At 39.5% G+C, this 27,963-nt stretch overlaps 2 protein-coding genes across 27 annotated transcripts in view; one reads left to right on the top strand and one right to left on the bottom strand.

Moving 5' to 3' along the window:
• Nucleotides 1-12,758, top strand: part of treh (trehalase) — a 39,554-nt gene extending 26,796 nt beyond the window's left edge. The window contains exons 8-16 of the mRNA XM_002935014.5: nucleotides 4,387-4,503; nucleotides 4,627-4,749; nucleotides 5,847-5,896; nucleotides 5,992-6,198; nucleotides 7,095-7,312; nucleotides 9,650-9,761; nucleotides 10,444-10,556; nucleotides 11,356-11,409; nucleotides 12,273-12,758. Coding sequence (XP_002935060.3) covers nucleotides 4,387-4,503; nucleotides 4,627-4,749; nucleotides 5,847-5,896; nucleotides 5,992-6,198; nucleotides 7,095-7,312; nucleotides 9,650-9,761; nucleotides 10,444-10,556; nucleotides 11,356-11,409; nucleotides 12,273-12,413 — 1,135 coding nt within the window. The 3' untranslated portion in view covers nucleotides 12,414-12,758. The remainder of the gene's footprint in view (nucleotides 1-4,386; nucleotides 4,504-4,626; nucleotides 4,750-5,846; nucleotides 5,897-5,991; nucleotides 6,199-7,094; nucleotides 7,313-9,649; nucleotides 9,762-10,443; nucleotides 10,557-11,355; nucleotides 11,410-12,272) is intronic.
• Nucleotides 12,759-17,974: 5,216 nt separating this feature from the next.
• Nucleotides 17,975-27,963, bottom strand: part of phldb1 (pleckstrin homology-like domain, family B, member 1) — an 89,023-nt gene continuing 79,034 nt past the window's right edge. For 18 of the 26 annotated variants that reach the window (XM_012966174.2, XM_031904870.1, XM_012966165.3 and 15 more), the window contains 8 exons: nucleotides 26,236-26,512; nucleotides 25,996-26,086; nucleotides 25,762-25,908; nucleotides 25,439-25,658; nucleotides 24,733-24,818; nucleotides 24,527-24,556; nucleotides 20,808-20,846; nucleotides 17,975-19,239 (listed from right to left, as the gene is read on the bottom strand). In XM_012966174.2, coding sequence (XP_012821628.1) covers nucleotides 19,099-19,239; nucleotides 20,808-20,846; nucleotides 24,527-24,556; nucleotides 24,733-24,818; nucleotides 25,439-25,658; nucleotides 25,762-25,908; nucleotides 25,996-26,086; nucleotides 26,236-26,512 — 1,031 coding nt within the window. In that variant the 3' untranslated portion in view covers nucleotides 17,975-19,098. The remainder of the gene's footprint in view (nucleotides 19,240-20,807; nucleotides 20,847-24,526; nucleotides 24,557-24,732; nucleotides 24,819-25,438; nucleotides 25,659-25,761; nucleotides 25,909-25,995; nucleotides 26,087-26,235; nucleotides 26,513-27,963) is intronic. The other 8 variants (XM_012966171.3, XM_012966173.3, XM_012966185.3 and 5 more) reach the window with 4 other exon arrangements.

Below are 27,963 nucleotides of genomic sequence, written 5' to 3'. Positions count from 1 at the left end.
TGTTTTTCAGATTGCGCAGTTTGCCTAAATAAATGCTAATCACATTATGAACTGCTACTTTCCATCACAATCTATATGAGTTCACTTCATATTTCTCCCACTATATTCTAATACTAGTTTTAGCTATTGTATCTTTTAACTTATTCAAACACACAGAAGCATGGCTAAACATTCATGTAAATAAAGGTTATTCTGTCTGTATGAGATGACCAAGGCAAAGTTGCAAGTGGGAGGATCTCCCACACTATACTATGGTTAAGCAGTGGGACAAATACATACAGTAGGTACTAAGCTGCTGTAGGAAAGAGGAATCTAAGGGGTGTATTTATTAACTTTGAAGACAAACATCACCAGTGATGTTGCCCATAGCAACCAATCAGCAATTATATTTGAACGGTCACTTACAAGATAGAAAACAAAAGCAAATATCTGATTGGTTGCTATGGGCAAAATTACCGGTGGATCTTTGTCTCCAATGTTAATAAATACATCCCCTAGATTGGTGTATTATTGTTCACAAGGTAGGCAGGGTGACAGAGTGGATATATACACATATCTTAAATCATTACAGAAATAGCCAGTTCAAGTTTAGCAGGAGTATGAATCTACATGCCTGAAGGTTGAGGTTATAGTTACAAATGTTCTGAGTGCCTGGCTAGAGATGTTTAACATATGGTGCTACTTGTAGCTAGATACTCGTCGCAGCTACAAAATGCCAGAAAATACCCTGCCATAGACAATACTGAGAACTGTCTCTGCTAAAATGTGTGTAGAGACAATTATCAGTATTGTGTATTTTGTAGTTGTGACAAAAGGCTCTGTGTGTCTGCTCTTAGTCCATTTTTATTTTGTTGGTGCCAGAGACTAAGAACTGTTGATAGGTTATGCAACATGAAATTACTTAGAGAAGGCTGCAGCCTTTTATTTAGCAACTTGTTGTTCCAAGCTTTAGGCTTTATTTTTCAGGGTTTTCTCTTCCTGTAGAGAATAAAACATACAACCAAATCAGGCACACTTTAAGGAACACTATACCCCCAAAACTATTAATATTTAACCAACAGATAGTTTATATTATGGTAAGTGACCTATTAAAGAATCTCGCCAGACTGGAATATATGTATATCAGCAAATATTGCCCTTTTGCATCCTTTCCCTTGATCCACCATTTAGTGATGGGCTGTGTGCTCCCTCAGAGATCACATGACCGGAAATAATGCAGCTCTACTGTAACAGGAAGTAGTGTGGAAGCAAAAGGCAGAACTCTGTCCATTCATTGGCAAATGTGACCTAGCATGTGTATGTGTGCCTTGGCTTGTTTGTATGCACCGTGAATCCTATGATCCCAGGAGGCGGCCCTTAATTCTTAAAATGGCAATTTTCTATTTAAGAGTACCCAATAGCACATACTACTGAAAAAGTATACTTGAATGAAAATGGTTTATTTAGCTGAAGCAGGGTTTTACATATGAGCTTGTTAATGCTATATATTTTTATAGAGACCAACATTGTTTGGGGGTATAGTTTTTTCTTTAAGGTTGGCATCCATGGTAAGATGTGATTGTTTGGCAAGGTTGCTAAACAAGCAAGTCTGTCCCCCAATATGCCCACCATGGGTGGCCAAATTCGTGCTAATGTGATTGTTTGGCCCTAGGGGCAAATGATTGCACTGCAATAAAGGGAACAAGAGCAACGACCGCATCAATAAGGCAATGCAGTCCCTGATCCAACGAAAAATCAAGCCTGTACGATCGACATCTGGCCAAATTTCAGCCAGATATCAGTAGGGGAGGCTTGTCAGAGGGCCTCATACACAGGCAGATAAGCTGCTGAGTCGATCTTAAAGAAACAGTAACACCAAAAAATAAAAGAGCTTTAAAGTAATAAAAATATAATGCACTGTTGCCCTGCACTGGTAAAATTGGTGTGTTTGCTACAGTAACACTACTATAATTTATATAATAGGCTGCTGTGTAGCCACGGGGGCAGCCATTCAAGCTGGAAAAAGGGAGAAAAGGCACAGGTTACATAGCAGATAACAGATACGTTCTGTAGAATACAATAGTGTTTTATCTGTTATCTGCTTTGTGCCTGTGCCTTTTCTCCTTTGAGTGGCTGCCTCCATGGCTACATAGCTGCTTATTTATATAAATTATAGTAGACTTTCTGAAGTAAACACACAACTTTTACCAGTGCAGGGCAGCAGCACATTATATTTTAGTTAGTTTTATATACTTTCATTTTTTGGTGTTACTGTTCTTTTAAGGACCCGAATCAACAGTGTAAATCTGCCTGTATATGGCCACCTTTAGAAGTTTCCTTGTTACACACATTCCTATCCTTTAAAAATTAAACAACAATGTATTTCATCATTGCTGGAGATGAATGTATCATATATTCAGGAATCAGGAGGATGGATGTACAGAGTTGGGAGAAGTAATGATCTCTTGCCTGTATTGAAATGAATGGGTGCTATTGTATGCTGGTGTTTTGGGGAAACAGGTTGCTTGGTAAAAGAAGCTGAACTTCATGTCCTACTGGGCCAGGTGTTTACTACAAAGAACCACAGACATCTCTGAATTCTCTAAATTAGTACACTCCATCAATCTGATAAACAGTTACTAATGATAGGGGAAATTTGAATGCTAAATGGATGTTTTACATTATGATTTCAGGCACATATTTGCTAGCACTCTGCTCTGCCTCTCTTGCCTCATAAAGGGATTCTGTCATGATTTTTATGGTGTGTTTGTTATTACTAAATTACACTGTTTACATTGCAACTCGCCCCCCTCTGATGCAAAAAAACTAAATGCGGAGGGGTGAGGGGGTGGCATCAGCTAGGCCACCTCAGAACAGCACTTGGGGTCAAAACACCCCTGCAAAGTCACATGGCTGGGGGTGCCTGGGAAACTAAGATAATCAAATTTCAAAATTAAATAAAAATTAAAAATATATTTCAGTGCAGGATTCTAATTGAAGCATTAAAAAAAAAAACTTTTCTAATGATAGAATCCCTTTAAGTACTAACCAGTACAGATATGAGGAAGTGTAGTCACTATTTGTCTTTTTGCTGCTATTATTTCACCAGTGGCAGGACCTAGCAAATAACAGCCTGCATAATGGTTGTGGAGTTTTGCAAACAGCACAGATCTCTGTACCTTATGGATAAAGCACACAGCAAACATGCCAGGTTATTTGGCCACAGTATGCTTTATGCCAGTGCTGTCCAACTTCTGTTGTACCGAGGGCCGGAATTTTTCCGACCTACGTGGTGGAGGGCCGATAATGGAAGCCAGTTTTGACCACTCCCCTTTTTGAAACTGCACCCACTTGAAACCACACCCATGTTATCACATGACCATACCCATATTAATGGTTGTAGTACAGCAAAAACCTGCCATACTCTGCCTGCCCTACCCTGCCTGTGTGCCATACTCTGCCTACCCTACCCTGCCTTTGTGTGTGCCATACTCTGCCTTCCCTACCCTGCCTGTGTGTGCCATACTCTGCCTGCCCTACCCTGCCTGCGTGCCATACTTTCACTGTGTGTGCCATTCTTGGCTGGTTTGTGCCATACTTGGCCTGTGTGTGCCATACTCTACCTGCCCTACCCTGCCTGTGTGTGCCATACTCTGCCTTCCCTACCCTGCCTGTGTGTGCCATACTCTGCCTTCCCTACCCTGCCTGCGTGTGCCATACTTTCACTGTGTGCGCCATTCTTGGCTGGTTTGTGCCAAACTTGGCCTGTGTGTGCCATACTCTGCCTGTGTGTGCCATACTCAGCCTTCCCTACTCTGCCTGTGTGTGCCATACTGTATGGCACACACAGGCAGCCTACAGTGACACAATGCTGGCACTGCTCCTACAGTCTGCACAATAACTATATATTAAAAAACTTTTTAATTGCAGTACCACCTCAGTATATGTTCTTTTTGTAGTATGCAGGGATTATTTGTGGGTTTCTACTGCTCCTGAGGTGTGAACAGGGGAACAATGGGGGTGATTACAGCCTGAGCCTGAGGTGTGAACACTGCAGGGGGTGAACAATGCAGAGATTAAAAGGTGTGAACAACACAGGGGATTATATATTTAAACAATACAGCCTGATTACAGCCTGAATCTGAGGTGAGAACCATGCAGGGGGGGGCAGTTAATCACAGTACTGATACCATTTAAAGCTTACACAAGAGTAAGCCATCAAAGCAGCCAGACAGGTGGGGGGCCACACAGAGGGGGGTCGATGGCCGCATGCGGCCCGCGGGCCGCCAGTTGGACAGCACTGCTTTATGCCATTGACTGGTGGTGTCCAGCAATAGCAGAGCATGCACAAAGAATGGCAGACATTTCTAATTCTAAAATAATTCCCTTATTTATCCATTGTCTCAGATTTGGAATGATCCCCAATGGAGGGCGGGTCTATTACCTTCGTAGAAGTCAACCACCATTCCTTACTTTGATGATGGACAGCTATATGACACATCAAAAGAATATGACATTCCTCAGGTGATGTTTTAATAGGAGCAATTATATAACTTGGTTTTCAGCATGTTCTGACTCTCAGTCCTATTAATAAATATAGTTGTAAGGAATGGGAATGAATGGAGCTCTCTCCTTATTTTAACACAGAGCTAACATCCACCTGCTAGAGAAAGAATATGACTTCTGGATGAATAACCGATCTGTGACTGTGACACTGGGAGGAAAGAGTTATGTGCTAAACCGCTACTATGTGCCCGTTGGGGGGCCAAGGTAAGATAACTTTATGGTATATCTGCGCCCCCCCAACCCCCCCCGCTCCGCAGCCCCCCCAGCCTGGGCCTTTGTGAATAGGGGCCTCTTTACCTCCTCTATGGTTTATTATTTTTAATTGTCTGTAATCATTATGTTTGATATACTCACCCTTCTATTTTATAGTGCTATGAAATTTGTTGCTTTTTATAAATACATACAGTGAAACCTCAATTTTACAGACCCTGATTTTAAGTTTTCCTGGATTTTACACTGTTTTTTGCTAGCAATATATAATGAATAATTGAATTTCAAAGGGTGCTATTTCATTATTTTACATATTTTGCCCCATATTTTATACCAACATTGTGCCCTGAATGGCATTTTGCCCTCTGTGAATGTTATTATTTTTTAAATCAAGAAGTGTAAAATACTAACCATATGTATATTTTGCCTTGGTTTTGTCTGCAAATAGTCAAGTCCAATTAGTCTGCACTCATGACTCATAAAAAAATACCAAAAATAAGTATTTGAAAATTCACTTGAACTGCTTTGGCTAGTAAACTTTGTACGAAATATGTTGATTTGTTTAATGTGAAATGTCACCCCTTGCGTGCATGAATAGTCAGATAGTATGGATTCCTGGGGGAGATATCCACTATACACTCCAAGTAATGAGCATGCTTTTAGTAAAAGCTCATTGCAAAAAGGATGCCACTCACATTTTAGCTGGTGCAGAAACTGCCTCTGCAGTAATTTATTTGGAGCAATCAGTAAGAAGGATACAAACGTTTTGGGAACCTCCCGTTCCCTTTTTCACTGTAGCATTGGGGTCTGCAACATTGAAAAAGGGAACGGGAGGTTCCCAAAACGTTTGTATCCTTCTTACTGATTGCTCCAAATAAATTATTGTGGAGGCAGTTTCTGCACCAGCTAAAACGTGAGTGACATCTATTTTGCATCTGCACATGATATGTCTATAACCGGAAGCCACGGTTCTTAGGAATGTGCACTCACAGCTAAGTTAACCACTGACTTTGATTTTTGGAGAACACAATCCTTTTTTCTTTTTGTACTATATGTTTAGTTGAAGCTGCTTGTACTTGTGTCCAATACAGGCCAGAGTCCTATTCTGATGATTATGAGCTTGCTCAAACAGTTGCCCCAGGTATGTCTCATTTGTTTTTCTGACAGCACTGTCTGAATATATGTGTCTCTATGTGTAACTATTCCACACATTTTAGAATCATTACATTTGTCCAGCTTCCCAACAGTCTCTACTGGCAGAGCTGAAAGCTGCTGCTGAATCAGGGTGGGATTTTTCTTCTCGATGGTTCTCTGGGTCGCTTGGCAGCAGTAAGACAGATATTAATCTTAATACCACCAGAACCAGTTCTGTGGTCCCTGCAGATCTGAATGGAATTCTGTGCCGTGTGGAAAGAACATTAGCTAAGTTCTACAAAGAGCTGAGTAAGTAAGAATACCCTGGAGGTGTACATTTACATGTTTATTCAGTGTGCTCTAATTCTGCCCCATAAAAGAGATAAAAATAATTCATGCTGGAACCTTCCCTGGTTAATCTGTAACATCTCATTATAATTTCTATTTTGCTAGGATATGACATCAACGTTGCCCCTTTCCCTGCAGATCCCTTGTCTAATGTACCTGTACCTCATACTTTGCTATAAATTCCTTGCAATCACAGACTGCTAATATATTGTACTCTGAATTTTGTCTGCCTATCTAACCTGTCAAACCATGTTTATGTTTTGTTGGTTGTTTTATATATAAATTAATAAAATTAAAATTTTAAATATTGCACTCATTTTGCAAACAGCACGGCCCTGCTATGTGCATTTAGAAGAAATGTCCCTGAATATTCAGTTGATCTGGCAGCTCTGTGTTATAGTCCCAGGCAATGACTTGCTTAATTCTCCTTTTTGCTAAATAGAGATAAACTAAAATCCTTCAGTGTTATGTCAGAAATATTGACCCTCACTTTGTACCCATAGAATATAATACTACTTAAAGAGGACGTTTGCCAACCTGTTCCAAACAACTTTTCACATGGCTGTGATTATTTATTTTGTATATTTTTTGCAAGTATGCAAGTACAATGGCTAAGACATTATTAGACCCAGTGCTGAAGATCGAATAGGTGTATTTTATGAGAGGCTATTGGAAAAGTATATACAGAATTATTTCAGTCCCATATGACTCTATGATATTGTAACTCCTGCTAATGTCTGATATACACACACATGCACACATATACAGTATGTAAAAAATTGATAATCTTATTATATTTATAGAGCTTTATGTATTACTTTGTATAAAAATGCTTTCTTCTCTTTTTTCTCTGTTAGATATGCCTGAGAAAGCATCTCAGTTACACACAGCTTTAACACAGAGGCTTGAGGCTGTACAGTCTGTATTGTGGGATGAGGACCTGGGCATATGGCTGGACTATAACATGGATGCTCAGCGAAGAAATACAAATTTTTATCCCAGTAACCTGGTTCCTCTGTGGGCTATGTGTTACTCAGATACAAAAGTTGCAGACCGAGTAGTGTCCTATCTCAAGGTTCACTTTTTATGTTAATTTTTTGTTAATGTTGAATGTCATCTCAACTAGAGGGAGATATGTTGCACAAACTTTAGGTATAGCCAAAACTCCCTCTATTTTAGTCTTGACAGTAATGTTATTTTTCTTCACTTGCTCATTTGCTATAAACAGGAATGCAAGTGCTGGAATACTAAGGGGCCCTCAAAGTCGATACTTCACACTTGGGGGGGTCCAGTTTGTCAATGAGCAAGTGTTTGCAGTGCTGGGCAATGCTGGCGCCAGGAAGTATGCTGTGATGCACGGGGCGGGGGGGGGGGGGGGGTCTAAATGGTGGGCCCTGATGGTGAGATTTCCAGTGGGCCTGGATACCTTGGTCTGACAATTTGCACTTGCACCCCTGCTCATTGGTTTAGAGAAATCAGTAACACCCAACCTCTCTGTATAGTTATACTCCAGTGTTCAATACTGAGTTGGAACAGCACCCACTCTAAATACTTATAGAAAACATAAAACCAGCACCTGGAATCTGTGTGCAGGTTCTGTGTTTTCTAAGACTACCTCTGCTCATGGTCCATGCTGCTCCAAGGGTCTTACAGACACAAGTCTATAAGGATTTGGTAAGTACAAGGTTTACTGGTGCCTTGTTTCTCCCTGGTTTAAGCAATTATGAGTCCCGCTCTGCCTCCTTTATGCAATGGCACTGTGATCATGCAGAGAATGGTGTGACCCTTTACACTCCATTCTAGAAGCACACAGAGTTACATCTCAGTTCCCTCATATTTTCTCAACTATGTTAACTGTTGAAGGAAGACAACAAAACCTGTCTGTTATTGGTTTAGTTCCTGCATAAACCTCAACAGCAATTTTTAAACAAATTCATGTGGGATCCTCATGGTTATGATAAAATAAGGACAGTTAATAGTTCATGTTCGACTCACTTATGGGGTACATTTAAGCATGCCTCAGCGTCCAGTTATAGTTCATAAGGAGAAGAAGCACACAATTTCACAGTATTAAAACTGCCTTTAAAATTATTTATTGTAGCAGATTTTCCAGCACAAGCTTCAGGGAACAAAAGCAAAATAAGACAAAGCAAAATAAGCTTAGATTTGGTGAAATTTTCTTTTACAGGTACAAAAATGAATAGGAAAATATATATAGCCATACCTGATTGCACACATTAAAAGGAAGCAATGTTACCCCTAGGCTCACAGGCAACCGCTAAGTCGTCTTATTCCACTGTGAAGTGATGGAGTTCCTATGCTTTCCATAGTGGAATGTGCACAAATTCTATGGAAAGCAGCAGGACTTCAAGTCCCAGAATCCATCATTCACAATGGAAAACAAGGTGAAGGTGAGGTTGCATGAACTTCTCCTTACTTGATAATTTGGGCTGACCACTCATGCCTTATATTTGCTAGGTTATCTCCCACCTTAGCACACTAAACCCCCCCCCCCTCCAGTGGCTTATTGAACTAGATAAAGTATATAGTGTAGATAAGTCTAGAGTAACTGGATGTTTTAGGAATTCTTAAATACAGTCACCAACATCCAAAAAGTCCTGGACTGGCAATCTGTGGATTCTGGCAGTGTGCCAGAGGGGCTGCTGTAAGATGCCGTAGACAGACATAATTTAGTGGGCTTGTGGGGGATTGTTTGGGCCTCTGTGTGTACTTGAAATTCCAGGGCTTATTTTGAATCCCAGTCCAGACCCCCACTTAATCACAGTGGTTCCAACTGAACTTAATTAGGTAGGCATACCTCCCAAATGTTCCGATTTTCGCGGGACAGTCCCAATTTTAAGTTTCTCAAACTTAATTAAACAAGTAGCTTTTGGCAGAGAGCACAAAAAAGTTAATGGGCAACACCTGCACTTAGATTCAATTGTAACTAATAAAATAAACAGGTCTCTTAGGAGAACTGAGACTTTCAGCTTAAAGGGCAATATTGCCTTCATTAGCAAAACTGTAATAAAGCATAAGACAAGACCCCAAAACCCCCAGAAATGTGTTCAAACTTTAAATATCCTGTCAAATTTTGTAAAATGGGAGTGCTATTTAGGGGGTGTAGTAGCACAAAATGGGTGTGGCCAAAGATATTTGCATTTTCTTTTTTGTCCCTCTTCATTTTCAAATGTTTGGAGATAATACTCATTATTACAGAGAAAAAGGAAATCATTTTTTAAAATGTGGATTTTATTTGATTAAAATGGAGTCTATGTGAGATGGTTTTCCCATAATTTAGAGCTTTCTGGATAACGGGTTTCTGAATAACAGTTCCCTTACCTGTATATGTGTGTATGTATATATATATCTATCTATAAATACACAGTAATGATTATGTTTTTTTTAACAGAAGAGTGGTGTTTTGTCTTATAAGAATGGCATTCCCACCTCACTGACACGATCTGGTCAACAATGGGACTTTCCCAATGCCTGGCCTCCTCTCCAACACATGGTTATTGAAGGTGAGAAATAAGGTGCCTGCATCTGCCTACTGCAATCATTAGTCCTAACAGACTATGTATGTATGTATGTATATCTTTATTTATAAAGCGCTACTTATGTACGTAGCGCTGTACAGTAGAATTCATTAATACAGACAGGGGGGTTAAAGATAATGGATAAATACAAAGTACAACAATAAATACAAATAAATACAAGGTACAGTTGCAATAAGAGTCAGAAACACAAGATGAAGGAGGTCCCTGCCCCGTAGAGCTTACAATCTATAAGCCGGTGATCACCAACCAGTGGCTCGTTAGCAATGTGTTGCTCACCAACCCCTCTGATGTTGCACCCAGTGGCCCCAAAATTCTTGGCTTGGAGACAGATTTTGGAAGAACACAGTTTTTCTCCAAGCAGAGCCTCCTGCAGGCTGGCAGTCCCCATTGGGCTACCTAATAGCCAATCACAGCCCTTATTTGGCATCCCAAGGAACTTTTTTCATGTTTGTGTGGCACTTATTACATCTAAGTGTGTCTCATGAGTAAAAAAAAGTTGGGGATCCCTCCTAAACCATCGTATTAACTCGAGCCTTGCTGCAAGGTTCCTTCAGGCAGAATGTACTATTTAAAGGCAGTCTGTGCACAGTGCATTACATTAAAGTCTCTACAAATATCTGCTAAATCTGGTATCTTTTTTGTTTAGGTCTGGCACAATCAGAATCCTTCAGAGCTAAAAATATTGCATTCTCTTTGGCACAAAACTGGGTCAGAACCAACTATAAAGCTTACAAGATATATAAAGGAATGTTTGAGAAGGTACATGCGAAAAGTGGGATTAAAAGGGTCTTAAAATACGCAGCAGTACAAACAATGCATCTCACTTTTTTACCTTATCCTATGGTTGCTCAAGTTAAAAAACAAAAAAGTTAATATTCTCTTGTTTAAAATATTTGTAACAAACATGCTTATCAGAACCCAGTGTTTGTTGCCATATTACACCACTGCTAACTAAAGGAGTATCAAATGGAAACAGAGTCTGTGTTTTAGTTTAGCCGGGATCAGCTTTTAAGGGAAAGAGTATGAGCTTTTTGGTTCTACTCTATGCAGGAGCTAAGGGTTTGGTGGGTATTGATGTCAGGCATTGGGTCTATGGGTACTAGCCCTCCTCCCTACATCCATGGAAACATTTGGGCAAAACAAGTGCTCGCTCTTTACTTGTAGCACATAATGGGGGCTCTTTCCATGACCTTATAGATAGTTTTTCACATCTAGTCTGGCACTTGAAACAAATAAGGCATTTTATGAGGTGCAAGTGAGCAGCATGTATGCTCAGAATCTTGAGCCCTCATTTACTAACAAAGATGAAATTATAATAATACAGTAACCAACAGCACATGGTCAGGAATGAGTTTTTATCAGCCAAATTCAGTCAAACAATGAAAGGAACTGTAAGACTCGCTACAATAAACTGCATTTATAATGCAAAGCTTCCCCTCTGTTAGTAAGTGGCCTGGTGTTTAACCATAAACTAAGGTTTCTCTGGTTTTGTATTTGTTGCATTTTGTTCTGCTCATCCATTTCTGTAGCTTGACATACTTTTGTTTTTGATCTGCAGTACGATGTAGAAGGTGATGGGAAACCTGGAGGAGGTGGTGAATATGAGGTTCAGGTAAAGCATTAAGGAAATGGGTTTGCAGCTTACTCTTTATATTTACAATAGTCATTTATAACAAGTACCTAGGAATAAGCCACCTGATACACATGTGAAAACCTCTAAACATTATTAATTAGTTGAATGTATACTGGAAAGCTTAAAACGGCATCTTCTATTATAAGGCAACAATTTTTTTTAAACCCCAAAACCTCAGTCTGTACAATATCTGATGTTAATTACAGGAACATGCACATGTTACTACATAGCCCCTTAAATTATAAACTTGAGAGAACAGGGTCTCACTGTGCTTGAATATTTCAGTGTACATGCTGCTTATGACAGAATAAATCACATTTTCTTGGCCACAGTCTAGTGAATTCATTACTAAGCTATTCCAGACCCAACCACAAATGGTATGTTTTTCTACTTTTTTTATGCAAGGTCTACAGTTCTGGGGCATATTTACTAATCTTGACCTTATTGCTGAGTTTTTCCATGTTGAGGTTTGTTTTTAATGCATATGAAAAGCTACATTTTTCCCAATAAAAAAATACATGTTGTGCCAAGCAAGACTTCCCCTTGGATGGCTGTTATAAGAAAAATTGAAAGACATATTTAATATGCTACTGAAAAACTTGCTACCATGTTTATATAGATTGTAATTGTTTCTGTCAGGCCAATATAGCCATATGGAAAAATGGTTAATGCAAAAATAAAAATGCTTTATTAAGACAACAATTTTGTAATTTAATAAATAGGAAAACTGTTTGTACTTTTAATCCCTTACAAATAAATTGCAAGTGGGTGGATTTTTAAGTGGTGAGCTCTAAGTCCACAATTCTATTAAACTTTCCATCACTACTCTCTTTATGTTTCAGGTGGGCTTTGGCTGGAGTAATGGAGTAGTATTACAATTACTGGAGCGCTACAAAACCCAACTTACTGCTGGTACTGCCCTGTGTCGCTCAGTGTCATGGATGGTCTTCACCCTGGCAATTTTTATCACTTTCTGGGCATAAAATATACAACGTCTCATGGACTGCCCTTAAACTGTAGTCTACTTCAACTTTAGGCACCCCTGCGAGCTGTTGGTTTGCAGTTTTAATCTCAGGTCCCTATCATTCGAGCTTATCCTCCTGTATTATCTACTAATTGTGTTTTTCCTTTAGGCTCACTGTATGGCACAAGCCTATTGTTATACCCATGTCAGTTTATGCAATGGGTGTGTTCTCACCAGAAGCTTTGAAACTTTTTGCTTTTAAAGGCTAACTGTAAATTAGAATAATAATTTATGCAGAATCTTAATTTTTTGCAATTGTTTACTTGTTACAAATATTTAGGAATTACAGTAATGATAAAGCTTATGTTGGCTTTTATTTTTACTGCTTTACGTCCTTTAAAAAAAAAAAAGTCATAAGAAGTAATTGCTGTTTAGAGCCCCACAGAGATTGCACAGCTGCTTTCTTGTGGCATCCCATTTTATCATTTATCTGCACCCATTAGAGGGAACATTGATCTATACACTATCTAGTAGAATTAAGTCTAGAAACAACTGAACTTTTCCTACCGCCAGGGTAGACAAAACAACTTCTCTGTAAGAGAATGGCCCAACATAGACGGGTGAACTCCTCAGGACAAGACTCGGCAGTCTTATCTACACCTCAAAGAAAAAGGTCACTCTTTTGAGGACAGTAACGTGCATATTTTGGACCGAGAGAAGAGATGGTTTGAAAGAGGTGTGAAAGAGGCCAGTTATGCCAGACTGGAAAAACCATCCCTGAACAGAGGAGGGGGCCTGCGACACCGCTTGTCATCAACATACAATGCTGCTTTGACATCCTTACCCCTGTGGTTTCACAACAGTTCACACTTCCAGTCATGTACTTTGAAGGATTAACACCTGCATCATGGGAATCATGGTACCATTGTGACTGGATCATACCTTCTTACACCTGTCAGTTTCAGCCAACACCTAACTGAATAAGTTCAATGGAACCATTGTGATTGGATGTCTGTGACTATAATACCCTCAAGGGTTTAAATGCCGGGGAATTCCCTACCAGTCATTTGAACTGAAGAAGCCACTCAGATGAGCGGTGAAACGTTTTCAATAAAAACTCAGGAAAGTCCAGTTGTTTTTAGACTTACCGTATATACTCGAGTATAAGCCGAGTTTTTCAGCACCAAAAATGTGCTGAAAAAGTAACCCTTGGGATATACTCGAGTATATGGATTTGAAGATCTAACTTACTGGCTTGCATACGTTCATTCATTCGTTTCTCCCGCACCTCCCCCCCCCGTGGGGGGCACGCATATGAATGCGACCTGCAAGGCTCTGCCCCCCAAGCAGGAGGGCTCATCCTAGCCACCAGAAGACCAGGGGGGGAATGGAACTTGGCTGCTCTACATTTTCCAGGTACAAAGGACGGTGGGTGCGTGCCCGTTTCCAGAACAAGCGAAGATTCCAGGCAGTGTCACTACCCCTCCCAGAGCGGCTCTGTACATGGAGGGCAAATGATCAGGCATATTGCAGATGTTCTAACATACACCTTGTAATGACTTGGCTAACCCCCATAATTGCTCCTTGGTGTAAAATGAAATAAAATACAAGCCCGATAAGCTGGTACATGAAAACACTAGTTGTGAGGGGGGGGTGCGTGCATATGAATGCCAGGAAGACAAACCTTTATTCTTGCAGGGTAAATCAGCAGGCAAGCTCAAAGGCACCTAATGTACGAGACTCTAGCACATACTGACACCTTTTCTCACAAAACTCTGGCACATACTGACACCTTCTCTCATTGTCACAAGTAATTGACTTTACAAAGTACTCATCTAATCCAGTTGACTAAAATGACCACTAATAGATGACACTTCATAGGGACACTTTGCCCAAAGCATGGCAAGTACTTAGTATGGCTGCTTCCTTAGGTTTCCCAAACTTGCTTTTGTCTGCTGCTGTTGCATTTTTCTTTCTTTTTTTTTATCAGCAGTGTTGTAACTCTTCAAGGCAGGAGGGTAAAAGGGTCCTCCATCCACCTTTCCCTAATCTGCAGCTGCCACCATGTTATATTTATGCAGAGTTCACAGGGGTTTATGCTGAGTATCCTTTTATTATTTATTTGATTATTGAAACTTAGCAGTAGCGGCTACATTTGCCACCCTAGGCGTATACTCGAGTCAATACGTTTTTCCAGTTTTTTTAGGTAAAATTAGGTACCTCGGCTTATATTCGGATCAGTTTATACTTTAGTATATACGGTAATTCTAGTAGATACTGTATATCATGACCTGGATGAATGAGAATCTTGATCTATGCTCATAGCCATTGGTCCAGGGTGGCCACTACTTCTTTAAATGCAGATCATTTCTTCATTGCCTGCTATAATGTAAGTTCATGTGCTTTAGGGCTGTTCTATCACAAATTTCTTGGGGCAGTGTTCTCCCCAGAAAAGAGATTTTGGCAGGTGGGGAAAAAATAGCATGGGTTGAGAAAAGTAAACAAGTAGTTATTGAAGCCAACAAGATTATTTGATTTTGCAATTACAGGCTTGGCTTCTGTAAGAAATTCTACTACAGCGCAAGGTGTGCAAGGTTTTGCTGGCAATGGGGGGCCACCTATCAAATTATTGCTGTGGGCTCGCTGATACCTTAAAGCAGCCCTGCCTGATTATACAGAAATGACTGTATAGTTGCCAAAGCTGAGTAAGTAGGGTGGCCATAAATGCCCAAATTTGAGTCAGCAGTTCTCAGTGGATGGATTGGGCATGATAAAGAACTGCACTTCCTACTACCTAAAAGGAGAACTAAACCACCCCCCATCCACGGCGCCACCTTCTTAATCTTCATGTTCTCTTTGGATCAGTTCAGCGACATGGGCTGGCGCATGTACAAAGATACTCTGGGACTAGCTTCAACTGCACATGCGCCAGCAAGCTCTGTTTCACTGAACTGATCCAAAGAGAACACAAAGATTCAATTGTGCTATTCTGCTTGTATAGGTCAGCTTTACTATCGGAGGGGAGTGCAATGATTAGGAATTATACTGAACAATCCTTTTGCCTTTTGTTTAAATCACAAGATTTTATAATTTCTTGACAGGGAAATTGAAGATACTCCATGTTTGGTCCTGTTCGGTTCGGTAGATTATTAGATTCCCACTGCACAGATAATTTCCCTGCTAATAAAACAAAGGGTGACAGGAGGAGGATGTATACTAGCAATATAATTATCTACCTCACAATCAAAACATGTAATCGTTTTAGTCTCATTGATTACCCTTGTTTTGCAAAACCATAGATTTTTTTAAAATCAAAACAAAAGGCAAAAAGTATGTATAATGCTTATTTGGTACATTAGCTCAGATGACAGAATGATGGTAATTTGCTTTCCTTGTAGCTGGAATGCTGGGGGGAAAAAATGCTGCATTGTAGGGAAAAAAAGCGATTGCACTGTACTTTGCTCACTGCATTTGTAGATGTAAATAAAGCCTCTGGGGTTTCCCATAAAAGAGGTCTTTTATAATGTATAATGCAGGGGCGTACCGAAGTGCTGCCAGGCCCACACGCAAAGAATCTTGGTTGGGGCCTGGCGCTCACTAAAAACTCTATGCTTCATGAGCAGTTGTGCAAAAAGAAAAAGTGGCTATAGCATAGCTCCCAACAGTCCCAATTTTCGTGGGACAAGTCCCTCTTTTGACAGCTCAACCCGCAGTCCTTATTTTTTTATATTTTTTATATTTTTCTTACTGAAAAGTCCCTCATTTCCCTTTGGTCTCCTGCACTGAAGCTGAAAAAAGATACAAACTTAATTAAAAGTAGCTTTTGGCAGAGAGCCCAGAAATCTTAAGGAGCGTCACCTGTACTTATAAACATTGTTTCTCACATTTAATTATATAAGTGGGCTTTTAGCAGAGAGCCCAGAAAGGTAAAAAGCCCCACTGCACTGAGATACAATTGTAACTAGTGATGGGCGAAATGTTTCACTGGGCATGGATTCATGGCGAATTTCTGCGTTTCGCCATTGGCGGACAGTTTTGAGAAACGGATGAAAAAATTTGCTGTGCGTCCAAAAATTGTCGTGCCACAAAAGAATAGCCGCGGGCGACAAAAGAATAGCCACGGGCAACAATTTTAATTGTAACTAATAAGCTAAACAGGTCTCTTTTGGGAATGGAGATTTGGAGCTTAAAGGGCAATTTCACCTTTTTCAGCAAAACTGTAATAACACATAAAAACCCCAAAAACCCCAGAAATGTGTTCAAACTTTAAATAGCCTGCCAAATTTAGTCAAACAGGAGTGGTATATAGGGGGTGTGGTCGCAAAAATGAGCGTGGTCAAAAAAAATTTGCCGCACTGTGCACACCATTTATTTTTGTCCCTCTTTCCATTTTCAAAATGTTGGGAGGTATGCTATAGATAACCCTGACCCTGTGGTCCAGGCCACCCCCACGACTGCAGCGTCTGTTCCTGTATAGTTATGCCAGTGGTGTAATGCCTTAAGGCTACTAAGACATTTTTACATTAAAACCATAAAAGAATGGCTTTGTCATCAGCACTGACTTGGTACATCCCTCAGTTTTAATATAAAGCACTCAGATTTTGTTTTCAAGTAACTATATCAAAAGAAATGTCGGCAAATATCAAAGCCTGGTACAGATATTGGCCCATATCAGCCAACTAACATGAGACTTGGCGTTTGTTGGCGGATATCGACTGAGTGTGCCTGCGCCCAGGTGGATTCAGTGCTTCTGGGTACAGGCACAATTAGAAGATTTTTCAAGCATACGTGTGGATTGTCAGCCTGTGATTATACACAGACTGACAATCCGCCTCATGGGGCCTTAACCTTAAAGTGTATGGCCAACTTTAGTCTAAACAGAAATTAACTCTGTATACAAAGCCTCTCCCTTGTCCCAGTCTGTTCCCTGTCTTACAGATAAAGAATTCACGTACCGATAAAATCATAAGAATTATAGTTTACACCACAGTTCAACACGATTTACTAAAATTGCACATATTGGCACCTCAGTTAAATGCACAAATTTGGGTACAATAGTTCCTACTCCGTAAAGCTGGCCATACATGCATCAATATAATTGTACAAAAAAATAGCATGATTTTCAGACCGCGTGTGGGTTGTGCCAGGTTAGAAAATTTTGGCCTGATAACAATAAAATCTGCGCATGTGTTGCGTATTGGACAATATCCTTGAGGGACCTACAATGAAAGTCACTTTCATACCATTGGTGTCTGCCAACTATTTTATGTGCAGAACATCCTCCGATTTGTATTTTAAGGGGTGTTATCCTACAATTTCAGTCTGAATGTTAGTTTTAGATTGTTGCATTTAAACATACGACCAGTATCTGAACGTTTGTTGGAAGAAGACTAAAAACGTAACATGAATGGCCAGCTAATGTCCCCTGGAGAGATTACTCGCCCGCTATAAGTCCCTGCTACCACGGGCAGCTAATATCTCTCTGAAATGCCTTTCCTATGGCAATAAAGTGAATTGCTGGTGGAGGCATATGCCCCAATAACTAGAATGTAATAAGAAAGTAAAGAATCTGAAACACTGTTTTTAAATGTATGGTCTTTTATTGAAGTCCAGCTTGTTTTAACCATTACCATCCCTGACTAAATGTCATTATAATGCCTTTAATCATTTCATTCGGTACTACCAGTCATAATATATTATTCCCCTGCCTCATAATATATGTATTTACATGTATATATAGGTTTAATGAGAATACTGTGATTTTCTGCCAAGTACAATTTTTTGAATATTGATAATAAAAGGGTGACAGAACTCTTCTTAGATTTATCTTACAAAACTTTCACTAGGTGCGACCAAATTCTGTGATAATTACAAAAACATACTGAAAAAACAAGTCCTACATATAATATGTATGTTATAATACACACAAGGCGAGCAATGTACAGAAAACATAACCCCAAGGATAAAAACCAGATAAAAACAGTCTCCTAGAATTGTCAGTTTGGATGTAAACTTTTCATATGTTCTTAAACTTATCTTCCGTTTATGTTGAAAGTGGAATATGACAGCCCCCTCTGTGGAAAACCAAACCAAAGGCTTAGGACAGATAAAAGAATAAAGCATCATTTAATGTTGCCTCACATTACAAAGGCACAGGCGGTATTTGGGTTAACAAAATGTGGTTGCCCACAGCAGAAGGGATAATATGGGCAAGGCAACACTATCTCCACCACGTGTGAGATACCACAATAAGGCATTAATAAAAGCATTTAAAAAATAACAAAAACATATATATATATAGATATATATAGAGAGAGAGCAGTTTCTGTAACTGGTATAGCTTTATTGCACAACCAGCTTGTCTTTAAAAATATAGACTGCAGAGCACAATGGCACCAGAAAAACAAGTAAAAAAAACAAAAACAAAAAAAAGGTATAAAAAATGTAATACTTTCTAAGCCAGTATATGTGATAACAGTACTGTTTAAACTGTGCCTGCGAGTAGCAAGGCACAGTTGCACCATCATTGTTTCCAGGTGTATTTAAGATCTTTGCACTGCTATAGGCTTTGTGCCAATTCTTTGGCCAATAGCAGAATGCAATGGGTAGTGTATTACTGTAACACTGAAAAAAGTTTTCATTATCTCAGTTTCCCTGTGGTTCCTGAGGAACAGTGTCATTGAGCAATATGGAAGCCACCTGTATTAGTTCATGAACTGAGTGTAACCCTCTGCCCCAGTTACAATGACATCCATCCATATCCGCATAGCCTCTGGGGAAGGAGCTACCATGTAATACAGGCGATCGTGAGTCTTGACACAGAATGTTAGAGCTGGGTTAGGACTCTGTGCAGAATAAAAAAGAAAAAATAAAGTTATATTTTTATTGTAGCAAAAGAATTTCCTTATCTTTTAGATAGATAAATGTGGGTGCTATATCTAAAAACAGCTTCCTATCATTGTCACAGTCCTAATGGACAGTGTTTTCATACAACTGCATAACAACAACAGTGGCCTTTTTGGTTTATGTTATGCTGTTTAGCATTTAGGTTTCTATCCACTTTTATTTCTGTCGCCATACAACTCCAATTATGCTTAGCCATATAAAAATTCTGCCCCATCAAAGTCCTGTCTTTTAAGGGATGGGCTCTAACTCGTATTGTTTTCTTTTCAGAAACCCCCCCCCCCCCCTTCCATTCACTCCCTTTTGCAGCCTCCTTCCACTGGTTCTTTTCTCCACAGTGTAGTATGCAAATTATAGCTGCCATTTATCCTTTAGAAGGGACTACTTCCAGGTGTAGGATAATGAGCTGGGGCTTAAAAGCTCCCTACTTGCTCACTAGAACTCCTGAGTTAAGGCAGATGCCACACCAGGCGTATGGTGTATATTCTTGGCAAGCTGAAAAACGATTGCCGAAAATGTGCGGCATATGCACCATATGGCCCCTTCTTGTGCCTGCACCCGAATGAATGAGATACACTCAGGTGCAAGCACATGTAGGCGATATCCCTATAAAATTGCAAGGTAAAAACACACAGGTAGGAGCGTATGACAATATTTTCGGCAAGCGTTTTTCCGCTTGACGAAAATATACACTGTGTGTGGCATTAGCCTAAGGGTAAGTGCAGGCCAGCCTAGCATTTGGCACCCCCCAGTGATTTAGCCTTTCCTTCTCCTTTATAGGACTGCCTACTCACTTTAAAGGAGAAGGAAAGGCAAAGTCACTTGGGGGTGCCAAAATGTTAAGCACCTCCAAGTGACTTTAATCGCTTACCTTGTACCACGGGCTGGTGCCCCTGTTAGGAGAAAACAGCACCAGCCCGGGGTACATGTAGCGGAGCGCTTCCTGCTTCCCTTTCCGAAAATGCCAGCGGTCGGCGCATGCGCAGTAGAGTGAAAAGTCGACTTATCTGTTACAGTTCGGCTTTTCACTCTACTGCACATGCGGCCGCAGGGAACCAGGAAGGAGGAAGTACTACAGGTACCCCGGGCTGGTGCTGTTTTCTCCGTACAGGGGCACCAGCCCGGGGTAAAAGGTAGGCGATTAAAGTCACTTGGGGGTGCCTAATATTTTGGTACTCCCAAGTGACTTTGCCTTTCTTTCTCCTTTAAATAGTCTCTCTCTTCTCTATGGTATAATATTACATCAACTGCTTATGGTGGTATACATTTACATTCTATAGGAGGGGCCTGTCTCTAACTGCTGCTTTATTTTCATGGGATAGGGATGTATTTAATTGCTAAGATGCTGAAGAATAAAGACGTCAAATTATTACAACTTTTCTTGCAAGGTTCCACAATATATACAGCCTCTGCAAATTGAAGATGCAGCATCTATACAATTAATAATCACGCAAGATAGCACACGCATTCCACACACCAGGCAGATTCTCTACCACCCACTCTCACCCACCTCCTTCCACAGGGGCACAGAAAGAAAATCGGATATCTGCTATAGGGGACAAGAGAGGACTTCAGTGCCAATTGATACTCTGGGATTACAATGAATTGATATACACGCAGAATAAGGCAAAATAAAAGCCTTACAGGCACACATAGCTGCATATATACAGAACAGCACACACTAGTTAGAAAACAGCCAACCATTCACATGTATATAAACATGGGGCATACATATAAAAAAAAAACCAAAATCAAAGCAGGACCTGCACACTTTACTACAGACACAACTGTACAAGACACATGCATATTTTTTCACAGCACATACATGCAATAACCGTCATGCAGTGACATGCAGACACTGCAGCCATGTGCAGTTATACCCACACACAAAAACAGAGGTACGCTGTAATATGTAAAGTAGTCCAGCAGAAAAAACGTTGGCATGAGACACATACAAAAAACACACACAGGGCTGCCGTTGGGGGGGGGGGGGGGGGTTTGGGGTAGTGTTCTGTCAGGCCCTGTGAAAACTTCTTCCATTCGGGGGCCAGGTCACATTGCGAAAGGTGCAAATACTTATAAAGTTATACCTGCCAGAACATATGCAATTTAGGTACCTTCTGCCAAAACTGCCTAGAAAACGACATTACTTAAGTGACTTGCGTACTAAGCAAAAGACAACCCAGAGAAGCTTTACAGGGACAAACTCCCCTGACCATCAATGAATTAAAAAAACTTAAGGTAAACTAAGCTGCCCCCAATGAACTGACTGACTTATTAGCACATTTATTATTCATTTTAACTATTTATATGAAGTGCATCATCATGGCCCCTATGCTTATGCAAAAACGTACTTTCAAAGAAACTTTTGTAACTTAAGTGTAAACTCCACAGACCCCCCCCCAATTAAAATACTGACTTATTAACATATTTTATGAACTACCACTGACTACTTAGTGGGCCTCACAGCAATATCATTGTGCCCCTAAATGCAGTTTACATAACTTATACAACTTCCATATCAAGAAATGACAGCACAAAGCAGGGTCAGAAAGCTGGGAAGGGGTTAAACTTATAGCAAACTCCACTGACCCCCAATAAACTTAATGACTTATAGCACATTAATAATTATATGAATGTCTTATAAAATAGATTAATATTAGCTGTTTATATTGCACACAAAAGGGGTGTGGCCAAAATGTTGGTACTGTGCACTTGTGTTCAAGGGGGCCTCATATAAATAACTTGTGTTTCTGATGGCGGCACTGCAGGCACAGCATCAGCCTGCGAGTGGACAGGTCCAATTTGTAACCGTTGTCCATCATACTGGGCAGGAATAATCAATATTTAGCTATCTAACAGTTAGAAACCCTCCCTTCTTACTCTACACAGATGTCTTCCAGAGGCAAGTCAGCACAGCAGGACACAGGCAGGTTGCTCAGCTAGTGTGCAGCTTAGACAGCTTGGCTGAGCAATCAGAAAATCATTAAAATCCAAAAGAAGACATATAAAGCACTGCACAGAACAGTGTCTATTGGACATGCCACCTACATAATCAATTAACCCAAGCATGGTTGATCTGAATGAGAATTGCTGTGCTGAAAGCCCAGTTTTAATAGTCTAAAATGAAAATCTGGAAAACCAAAACCAGTTTACTTTCATTTTCTGTTTAACTATTTCTTTGACAATAGTTTCAGGATGTTTTTGCATTGTTGTATTTTCTAACGGAGAACAAACAAACGGAAGCAAGAGGAAGACATTTCCTGTAATATTTAAGAGGAAAGCCAATGGGCTATGGCACAAAGGGGATTTTGATAACACTATGGTTATCTTCTGTGGATCCCTTTTCATTGATCAGCTCCCTTTAGTGGAAGTATCATGAGTTATCCTGAATCTATGATAATAATAAAAAAAACAAAAAAAAAACAACATTCATTTCTACAATAATCTTGTATTTGTGTTTTGTTTTTTTTTTTTTTATTATTATTTTTGACACTGGCTAACACGTTACTACAGTTTTTGTTTCCTGAATCTATGAAAATTCCAGGTTATCACCTATTAAAATGACCCACAGCAATTCCAGTTCATCTAAGTATGAAGTCATGAAAAGAGGATGTAACGGACCAATTGAATTTTTGCCCTTGGCCTCAATGAATTTCCCAGAGCAGCAGCCCACTCTGAGATCCTTTCCTCTCTCATTAACAAAGTGCTCTTCTTTGCCCTGATTCAAGCAACTAGCTAGTTTTTCATAAAGTTGCACTGTTGCACAATTTTTATATTGCTGTAATGTTCAAAACTCCCCTCTTCTAACTCAGTCTGGCACAGTAAGTATGATATGTCCCTTCATGCATTTCTTCCTACACATCACCCAGTTGGTGACAGATTCATAGCTGCAGAGGAAGCAGACCCTTTACCTGCTGTGGGACTGAGGATGTAGAGAGAGTTGAGCAGAGCACTAACTGAGAAGAATTTCAATTTATGTTTATGAAAATGTCATAGATATTCATGCATAGTTTTGTTTTTCTTATAGTTTTATTAAATCTTTATAAACAGCTATAATAATGATGAATTGTATTGGGAGGCATGGATTCCAAAGGGGAAGAACACTACATTATATCCTCACCTTTCTTGACAAATGTTGTATTCTTTTTAAAACACACAACCACAGATTAAAAAGTTATATTTTAGAACCTGTTTCTGTACCATGTTCACAGTTAGGATATAGCCTCTCTGAATATGCATTGTTGCACTGCAAATTATTTCTTTATCATCCTTTCTTTAGTTCCGAACTTTAGTTCTTTAGTTCCGAACTTCTTATCCATTCACCCCTTTTTTTTCATATATAAGAATTCATGTATATTATTTTGTCATAGCTATTGTATCCACCAAGTTAATAGCACACTTATCCATGCAACCAACAAGCCCATAAAAGCAGCAAATGGTAATGAGATAGCACAATTTTTTTATGAAGAGTTTGACTGTCCAAAATTCTAGGTAGGAACTCCTGAACACTGGTGATCATGCAATTAAGAAACTGATGAAAATAAACAATCCAGACAGGCATCACCAGCTTAAAGAGACTGGAAAGGCTACAATGAAATTTTTAATGGAATGTAAATGACAACTATATAGTGAACAGTATGCATATAAAACTTTGGGGAACCACCTGCTTGTAATGTTGTCTGACTGAGCAAATTTAGAAGTTCTTCCAAATAAACACATCTTAATAAGTGTGTAACTGGCAGGGGCAATGAATGAACTACATAAGCAATTAATTAGCTGTGAGTTAAAATAGTAAGTCAGTTAAACATATTAAAATCTTCTCCAGTGAGAAGGTAACAAAGATGCAAATAAACGTCTTTTAAGGCATATGTGTGGGATAAAGGGTCTACATTTTGTGTGAAGCACTGACTGTGATATCTCATCAAAAAAAGGGAATCTTTTCTTTTAAATTCCTTAGCAAGTGCTGTAGTCTTCCATAAATCATCTAATGGCACCAAGGTTATAACTTCCTTCTGTTTAAATTAAACACATTAGGCTGAAGTGGGTAATATTTTGTGTTAGCCCAGCTGGTTTTTAAAAGGCAAGATGCTTTACATTTGCACATTTGTTAAAGTTGTAGCTGAACATGCAGTTAATTACACACATCAGTGTATTTTATCCAGCCCTGTAGTAGTAGTGTGGTTACAGTAAGGTTCTAAGACCAGAAGTAGGGGCTGATATACGTACAGTGGCCAGGCTGAGGTTAAAAAGTCCTTTCTGTATGGAAAGGAAGAAGAAAGGTCACTAATTCAAAAGGTACACCAAACAAGGGATGAGCTAAAATGGGAATGGGAAATTAAAGAGATCAAAATACTAAATGAAAATGTTTATGAAGCTGGAAAGCAAGACTAAAAGGTGAAGGTATATGAATGTGGCAACAGCAAGATTCTTACCTTGGCTGCACTCCTGAGGTGGTCATAATAAACCTCTTCTATGGCCTGGAAATATATAACTCCTTTCAGCTTTGCCTCATGTTTATCTGGAAGAGAGAATGTCAGGTAATTGGCACATTGCAGCATTAATCTGTAGCCAGGCCCAGACTGACAATGTGTGTATTGGGCAAATGCCAGAGGGACTGCTGTAAAATGCCATAGAAAGTCACTATTTAGTGGGCTGGTGGGGGCTGTTTGGGCCTCTGTGTTCTTGGAATTTTTATATTATACTTTACTTATTTTAACCTTCTGTAGCAGAAATCTACTCTTTTCCCATGGCCACCTTGAAATAAATGTACAATTAAAAAAAAATCCTTCCCTGTGACTGATGGATATACTCTGCATCTGGGCACATGTAATACATTTTAGCAATCAAATAAAGTAATCATCTCTAAACTCTGACCTTTAGCATTTAAATTGTTAACTGGTCCAATCCCATGACTAAATGAGCTGTACTTTCTAAAATGTAATTTCTACATTTTAAAAAAAAATATAGTATGTATCTGCAAAATTTATATAGCAATCATATTTTTTTCATGACTCATGATTAAAGCCATGACCTCACAAGTTTTGTAAAGGGCCTACTTGAAACATATTTCCATATCCAGGTCAGTTTAGTAATAGCTTCCAGCTTCAAGAGGAAGTACACCTTCTCCTGGAACCTCACCTACATAATAGGACAGGGTCCGTTTCAGGCGATCAAAAACAAACCAGCGCTTCTTCCATGATTTTATCTTTCCACCCATTTTTGTCAGGAAGCCACGACACATCTTCTCACTTAAAATGATGTGAGGGCAGGCATCTACTGCATGGCCTGAGGACTCAACATGGGCTCGGAGATCAAAGTCTTCCTTCCGGATTGGCAGATAGCGTGTAAGAGGACGAGCCTGGAATGAAAAGATTAAAAAGAAGAAATGCAGAAAAACCAGAGTATACTACACCAACATCAAGCCATGTTAAGGCGTGCTACAGGTACATCAGCACTCTAACCTGTGAAAAATGCTTCTCCCTCATCTTGACCTCCTTCTCTACTAGTCTTTGCCTGTGAGCTGTCTCATCTTGAAGACGCCTTTCCAGCTCCTCTCTCCTTCGCCTCTCATCTTCTAGTGCTTTTCTGCGTGCCTCCACCTCACGCTCCTAAAATGGGAAAGACATACACTTCCATCTCTAAAGCTTTAAAGACATTTTCTACTCCAGAGTATCCTTTAATGCTAAGAAACTTACCCTGGATTCTACAAGCCTGGCACGCTCTGCATGAGCTTCTAGAAGCATTCTTTCCATTTCCTCTATCTTTAGCATGTCTAACCCACTAGCACTATAAGAAAGAGAGAACATTAGTGGGTACAGACCAAATGCAAGTGGACATTGACAAAAAGCAAGTGACAGGGAAAAAATCTGAGTGGGAATGACAGAAAAATAGAGAAGCATAGTGTTAGACAGTAGTGACAAAGAGAGGAACCTTACCTTGACATGTTATCAGGGGAACATGCAGAGTTTCCTGTAGAAACACTAGTGTCCAAACTATCAGAACTCTCCAGACTGAGAGTGTCAAATCCATGGGTAGGGTCATCTTCACGAGAATGGAGAGGCCGCTGATGGTGTAGAATGGAGTGGTGAATTATAGGCGTGTACCCTTGATTAGGGGCTCCATGGAGAGATTCCCACTGAGATTGTGCCTCAACTGCAGCTCTCTGTTTCAACTCTGCAAGACGTCTGCGCTGCTCCTCTATCACTTGTTGACCTAAGGAAACATTTTCATATCACTATGCTTTAAACCTATGCAAAAAGTCATATTATACAGAAAAAAACAGCATTATAACAGTCAGTGTCTTAAGGTACCAACACATCTGAGGTCTAATTTTTTTTCAGGCCCCATCTTGCTTAAAAAGGGTGCCCCTTAGTTAATTATGTGGTTAACAATAAAGATAAAATACTTGCATCAGCCACTCTTAGTTCAGCCAGTATCCAAGATAGTAAATAGGCACGTACCCAAAATATAACTCTAAATGTCCTTAAAGCTGGGGCCCAAGTTAGACTGCATTAGGGCACCCTAGAGGGTCAGCAGTGAAGCCTGGAAACCCCTGCACAGACTGATCACATACTGCATGCCAATTCAGGCAATCCAGATCAAACTGGCAGCTCATTGGCATAAACACATATATAATTTTCTAAGACCTGAACCAGGATATAAAACCTCTGGATATCTATATACTGCCAATTCATGGGTTTTATGTGGCTCTACCTGGCATCTGCAAACATACTGCTCAATGTGTATATGGTATACAGACAGCAAAAACTACAAATATATCATGCAAAAAAAATTGCAAGGTATTCCCATGGTATTTAAACTACAAAATGGGTTCTCCTTTAGCTGCATAAAAAGAAAATTGTACAGAGACTTAGATTTTGGGGTTTATGAAATATATAGGTTAGCTTGAAATCTGTGTTATTATTCCTGTGTGTGTGCAGAGTACAGTAGTAGGTATTTTACGGAATTATTGTAGACAGTCAACGTGAAGGGTATTTAATGGCTCTGTACCGCATACAGGGACCCAAAACTTCTACTGGTTTTAAAGGGAATGTGGGTTGATTGCAGGCCCCTGGATGCCAATACTGTTAACTGCTTTTTGTTCAGAACATAGATTTATTCACAAACATAAGAAAATGAATTACTAGAATATACAGAATTAACACTATGATCTGATACTATACAACATGCTCATTCTTATTGTGAAGCCTTGTCTATCTTAAACCAGCAGTTTATAAGCAGTTTATAGAACAATGCACTGATACACAGTAAACCAGGCTTATTTTTAACAATATATTGTACTGATAATAAGCAAGTGACACAGTCGGTCATAAATTGTTAGTACAAACACAAATAAAATATATTTATCTATTGATTTGAGCCTTGTGTTATATAGATATGATGTAAAATATTTCTCAATTGCAGACCAGCAAATAACAATGGACAACGGATAACAGTGAACACATACTCTGCTTTTTGAAGGTACATAGTACCTTTCAAGTAAAACAATCAATTCTTTGCTTAATTACATTTATAAATGGGAAATACTGGAAAGGCCTAGATTGATGATCTCTCTGAACAGCTAAAAAAAAAAACTTAGATGGTATTCTTGTTCTTGTGAAGTCAGACTATGAACCCAAATAATATCATACCATTATCTTGCT

Source organism: Xenopus tropicalis, chromosome 7, assembly GCF_000004195.4.
Source record: "Xenopus tropicalis strain Nigerian chromosome 7, UCB_Xtro_10.0, whole genome shotgun sequence".
Taxonomy (NCBI): Eukaryota; Metazoa; Chordata; class Amphibia; order Anura; family Pipidae; genus Xenopus; species Xenopus tropicalis.
Note: the sequence above shows the minus strand (reverse complement) of the source record. Positions and strands in the feature narration are given on the sequence as shown.